This window comes from Neovison vison, chromosome 2, assembly GCF_020171115.1.
Source record: "Neovison vison isolate M4711 chromosome 2, ASM_NN_V1, whole genome shotgun sequence".
Lineage (NCBI taxonomy): Eukaryota > Metazoa > Chordata > Mammalia > Carnivora > Mustelidae > Neogale > Neogale vison.
In genome coordinates this window covers 226,305,712-226,311,711 of record NC_058092.1, presented here as the reverse complement: position 1 = coordinate 226,311,711, position 6,000 = coordinate 226,305,712, and the positions used below count along the sequence as shown (strand labels likewise).

General features: G+C 34.8%; 1 protein-coding gene across 1 annotated transcript in view; it reads right to left on the bottom strand.

The window, feature by feature from the left end:
- Positions 1-755: 755 nt before the first annotated feature.
- The window catches only part of CCDC172 (coiled-coil domain containing 172), a 55,185-nt gene continuing 49,940 nt past the window's right edge, over positions 756-6,000 (bottom strand). The window contains exons 7-8 of the mRNA XM_044240598.1: positions 1,644-1,731; positions 756-791 (exon numbers count right to left, since the gene is read on the bottom strand). Coding sequence (XP_044096533.1) covers positions 756-791; positions 1,644-1,731 — 124 coding nt within the window. The remainder of the gene's footprint in view (positions 792-1,643; positions 1,732-6,000) is intronic.

Genomic DNA, 6,000 nt, shown 5'->3' with positions numbered 1-6,000 from the left:
CGACGTTGCAAATTTGGTGGAAATACCAAGTCTGATATAAACATGAGTTTTAGTTGCCATGTTTCAGCAAAAATGAATCCTGAGGCCCCTCAGGAGATTATGTACATCCCCAGGTGGATAACTTATTTCATTCTACCAACACCGGCATCAGGAAGAAAACTGCCAGGCACGAAGCTGGCAAAGGCAGCAGGAGCCCCAAACTTAACTCCACAGACACATCTAGAGAAAAGAGCAGAAAACTGGCTTTTGCACATGAAAGGCCACCAAGGACCTTTGTCAACAAACATTTTAAGATGAGAGAAGGATTAAAATGAAAGTGAACATCTTTGTTGGTGGAAATGGCAGGGACAAAATTGAGTCAATAATCTGATCATTTCTCTCTCCCAGTGTCTGACTGGACCCAAGGTAAACTGCAACAAAAAATGAACAACATCAGAAAGTACATATCATCTTAAGGGTCAAGGGAGATAAGAAGCTGGAGAACACAGTATCCACCTGTTCTTTTTTCCTCCCTTTAGAAACAAAATCAAACCCTATAAAGAGCTTTAAAGTTCCAGCAAGTAACAAGACAAAAAAAATTACATTTTTAAAGTGCTAATATACCAATTCTAGATAGCAACAACTTTGAACATTCTGAACCTCACGTTTTCCACAAAAATCTGTTGTAATGGGTATTGTTCGTGTATCTATCACAAAGATTTGATTTTAAGATGCTTTCATCAAACTTTGGATAGCTTTGGTCAGCTCTCCACAAGTTATTTATTTTCCTGAAGATCCTTCTGTGCCAATGTCTGAAAAGAAAAATACAGAAATTATTTATGAGGAAAATTAAATTCCTAATGATGGAATTCCAAAAGTTCATGTAAATTTAACACAACAATAACTGGGCATTTTTAAATCTTCTTCTTGAAAGTTTTTATAAAAAATATAAATAAATCCTGACATAAGCTATTGGAACATTTTTAAACACGAAATGTTTACAGAAAATAAAGAAACAATATGTAATGTACTAAATTAAAATTACATTTTAGCATATTTTAAAGGTAGCTATATATGTCTTCCATTAAAATGGAGCGTGGCAAATACTGCATTCATTTTATAAACAACCAAAGTAAGAGGTTAAAAGCAATTTAAAGTGCTCCCACACAATCCGAAAATAAGTTTCCAATAATTGAATCCAAAGTTCTTGAGATCATAAAAAATTGTAATAAGAAAGTTTTAGGATCAAATATAATAAAAGTATAATTTATGCCTATCAAAAACAAAAAGCTTTTAAGCATTATGATAGTTAAAACTCCTTCAGTGCATTAATCCTCTAATAACGGTTCCAGTCAAGAGAATGTAGAGAGGTCAGGTTTGGGTTTTTTTTTTTCTAACTTAGTTTGAAATTGTACATATTGTCTTTGAATATAATTTGCTTTATGTATCACCTAACTCTCCAGGAACTCAAAACACTTCAGAGATTTATATCCTGACCTTAGTTTTGCTTCTTGTTGCTGTTTTATTTTTTTGGATCTAGTGAAAATCCATGTGAAGGGCAAAGCACTAGTTCAGTGATATGTATCCCAGCAAACCTACTCTTGCCAGCAGGGAAAAGCATGCAGAAGAGAAGTTAAACAATCAGACAATCAGTGGTGGCTTACCAACTCCAAAACTTCTATTTCTGTTTGGAGAGCTTCCCAAGCACTTTGCATGTCATCTTCCTTATAAAGTTCTAATTCTTTTTTAAGTCTGTTTTAAAGGAAAAATTCACCCTATGAGTTCAGCAATAAACTTTTATAATATTTTTTTTATCCTATGGATAGAGGCAGATTTATAGCTGTAGTCAGAATTTTATCATCATCTGGGACGCCTGGGTGGCTCAGTTGGTTAAGCAGCTGCCTTTGGCTCAGGTCATGATCTCAGCGTCCTGGGATTGAGTCCCACATCGGGCTCCTTGCTCCCCGGGGGAACCTGCTCCTTCCTCTGACTCTGCCTGCCATTCTGTCTGCCTGTGCTTGCTCTCTCCTCCTCTTTCTCTCTGATAAATAAATAAAATCTTAAAAAAAAAAAAAAAGAATTTTATCATCATCATTCTATCATCAGAATTTTAACACTAAAGAATTTGGAAAGAAATTTCAATTCTCTATACTTCTAGAAAGACTGTATAATACTGTGAAGAAGTAAAAAAAAAAAAAAATCCATAAAGAAAATAAGGCAGACTAAACAAATAACAGACAATTTTAGGTTAATTAAAAGAGCAACACATTTTGGTGGGGAAAAATATAGTACTGTCTGAAGAGCTCTGTTTGAGTCCTGGCCACTAACAAGCTGAAAAACCGTGGCTAAATCATTTAGCCTCTCTGAACTTCACCTGCAAAATTTTAATTACAGGAAAAAATGACCTCTGAGATTTCTTCTTGAACTAAAATTAAACATTAACTTTATAGTACACGTATGTAATTAAAATATATTTTAATTTTAGAGCGAGAAAGCAATATCAATATGTCTTTCTTTCAATTATGTCTTTAATCCTTTGAATATTTGGAAATTTAAACAAATATTTTATGTCTATATTTAATGTAAAAAAAATAGTGAAAAAACTGTCCTCTATTTCTAGCATTAGGACTAATATTCCTTCCAAAAAGAAAAACTTAAGGAAAAGCCATGGACTGTGACTGGAGAGGCAGAAAGCCAGGGCAGGGGGCAGATGAGGCTGCCCCCAAGGGAGCAACACTGATCTCACAAACCTACACCGGCTGGGCCAGCCACAAGGTGAGGTGAATAGATAGACTGGAACCTCTGCTGAGCTCCAGCCCTTAAGGAAAGTCTGAAAGGGTTTTAGATAAGTAGCATTCCCTGTGTATTCGCAGAAGCAAAAGAAAATCTCTCTAAAGGAAAGTTTAACATATTTAAACCTACCGGATTCCCAGTGATTAAGAGGAAACCATGAGCTCACAATCAAAGATCGCCAACCACTCAAGAAGGCGAGCCACCATAGGTAAAAGTCAGCAGAGACAATTGATTGTGTCCATAATACATGAAGAACTACAAGTCAATAAGAAAAAGACAACACAGGGGCACCTGGGTGGCTCAGTGGGTTAAAGCCTCTGCCTTTGGCTCAGGTCATGATCTCAGGGTCCTGGGATCGAGCCTCACATCGGGCTCTTTGCTCAGCAGGGAGCCTGCTTCCTCCTCTCTCTCTGCCTGCCTCTCTGCCTACTTCTGATCTCTGTCTGTCAAATAAAAAAGTAAAATCTTTAAAAAAAAAAAAAAGACAATGCAATGGAAAAGGGGCATTCCCCCTCCCCCCGCACAAATCTCTACCAGATTATCATTCACAAAAGATCTACAATGGCTAACAAAAACATGAAAAGGTGCTCAACATTGTTAGTTATCAAGGAAATACAAAAGAAAAAACACAATGAAATGCTATTACACACCCACCAGAAGCGCTAAAATGAAAAACAAGGAATTCCAAGTATTGACAAGGATATGACTATATGCCATAGAGGTTGCTCCTTCACACTTGGTTGCAGAATAAAGATGAGAAGTGTGGCTAATGACCAATGAACATGTGAGCGGAAATAAACACTCATTGTAAATCACTAACATTTAAGAGCTGTTTGCTTCTGAAGCATAATTTAGTCTAGGTTACAGAAAAAAATATAAAAAATAATCAGATAGTCACCAGGAACTGAGCACTGATGGCCACTAACACCTCTGAAAGAAGAGGCACTAGGCCTCCTGATGGAAAAACACCACCACCTATGATACGGCTTTGCCAAAAAAGGAAAAAAAAATTTTTTTCAGCCTAAATTTGATCAAGCTTTTAGATCCAATTACCAATTTACAAAAAAATATATAAGTCAAACAGATTTAATCCTACAATGGGAATATCATCAACTGCATCCAAATCAAGGGAAACTCTATAGAATAAAAAAAATTAATTTCCTCAACCAGTAAATTACAAGTTAAAAAAGAAAAAGGAAGGGGGATCTTCAAGATAAAAGAGATTTAAAAGACTTATCAACTGATTATCATGTGTAGACCTAATTTGAACAAAATTCAGACAAACAAAAAAACCCGACACCTATGAGTTGTATGATATATATGATTTGCTTCAAGTAATAAAGCAGAAAAACAAGTAGAGAGAGATAAAACAAGATTGGCCGTAAAGGGAGAACTGTTAAAGTTGAGTGATGAGTACATACAATTCATTATATTTTTCCCTTTTACCCTGTATGTGTTTTAAATCTTCTGTAATAATTATTTTAAGAAACAGAGTTTAGCAAAGATAGTGGCCATAAAGTCAACATACAAAAACCTGTATATATTTTCATGTACCAGCAATAAACAATTAGAACATACCATTTAAAATAAACACACCATTTACAATAGCATCTTAAACTACAAGGTACCTAAAATTAAAACTTACCAAAGATGTGGAAAGATCAATAAACAGAAAATTATAAAGTTTTATTAAAAGATATTTTAAAAAGACAAATTGATATATCCTAAGTTCACAGACAGGAAGTCTCAGTTTCATAAAGACAGAGAGTCTCTTAAAAGTAACTATAATGATAAGTGCAATTATAAAAAATCCCAACAGATTTTCATGGATATGATAAATTGATTCAGAGATGTATATAAAAAGCAAAGAGCCAAATACAAACAATAAACTCTTGAGAAGACAAAAAAAAAAGACAAAGGGAGGCATCTTACCTTGTATCATGACTCATTATAAAGTAAGAGTAATTAAATATTTAAAATGGAATAGTAAGCATTTAGTAGTAATTAAGGCAGTTCTGAGCAGTAAGGAATGAACTGACCAATGAAACAAAATAGAAGATAGAATAAGAATTATATCCATGATCAATTATTATTTTTATTTTTTAATGACAGTATCTTTCTTTTTTAAAATAATTTATTATTATTATTTTTTTAATACAAGATGTCACATTGTAGATCACTAGAGGAAGAGGAAACCATTCAATAAATGTTGCTGGGACAACTGATTATCCATGTGCAAAAAAATGAAAATGGATCTTGTACATATAAACAAAGTCAATGCCGTATTTTTAAAATGTTTTTTATTGTGTTAGGTTAGTCACCATACAGTACATCATTATATTTTTATACTTTACAACTTACACATAGTCAGGGAAGAAAAACATAATAATTGTAGGGATGGAAGGGGAAATAATACCCTATACATGTGAACTTCATTGTGTTCTGAACTTTTTTTTTTTTTTAAAGATTTTATTTATTTATTTGATAGAGATCACAAGTAGGCAGAGAGGCAGGCAGAGAGAGAGAGAGAGAGAGGAGGAAGCAGGCTCCCCGCTGAGCAGAGAGCCCGATGCGGGGCTCGATCCCAGGACCCTGAGATCATGACCTGAGCCGAAGGCAGAGGTGTAAGCCACTGAGCCACCCAGGTGCCCCAGTGTTATGAACTTTTATGAATTTAGTAGTAAATAGGAATTCCGAAGGAATGCTCAAGTAGGTAAGATAGAACAAGTTATTAATTTTGAGCATTAGATGTTTACATAAGCATAAAAAGCCTTGTAATGAATATTTTTAAAGAGTAAGTGGAAAGTTAAATGGAGAATTACAATGTACTGTGGAGAGCTATACAATGTACTTCAGGCTTCATTTGAATATATTTATCTCTTCAAATCAAATGGTGGCCATCTTTCCTCCACTGTCCCATCCACACTCGCTCCTCCCCCTTTTCAGTTTAAATGAACTGCAGGTTCCGTGAGATGTTTCATGCCCTCAGAGCTGGGCGGTGGACCACTTTCCCTTTCAGTTAGCTAACCGTGAGAATGAGAGACTACTGAAATTAAGGAGGGCATTTAGAGCGAATTATAGGAAGTATTTCACTATTCAGCATATAATCAGGCTGTAGAATTTAGACCTGCACTTAAAGAAAAAATTGCTGTTGCTAGCTTTAAAAGAGGCTGGATAATAATTGTATGAATATTAAAACATTTGCAGCTAGCCAAAGCCATATAATGG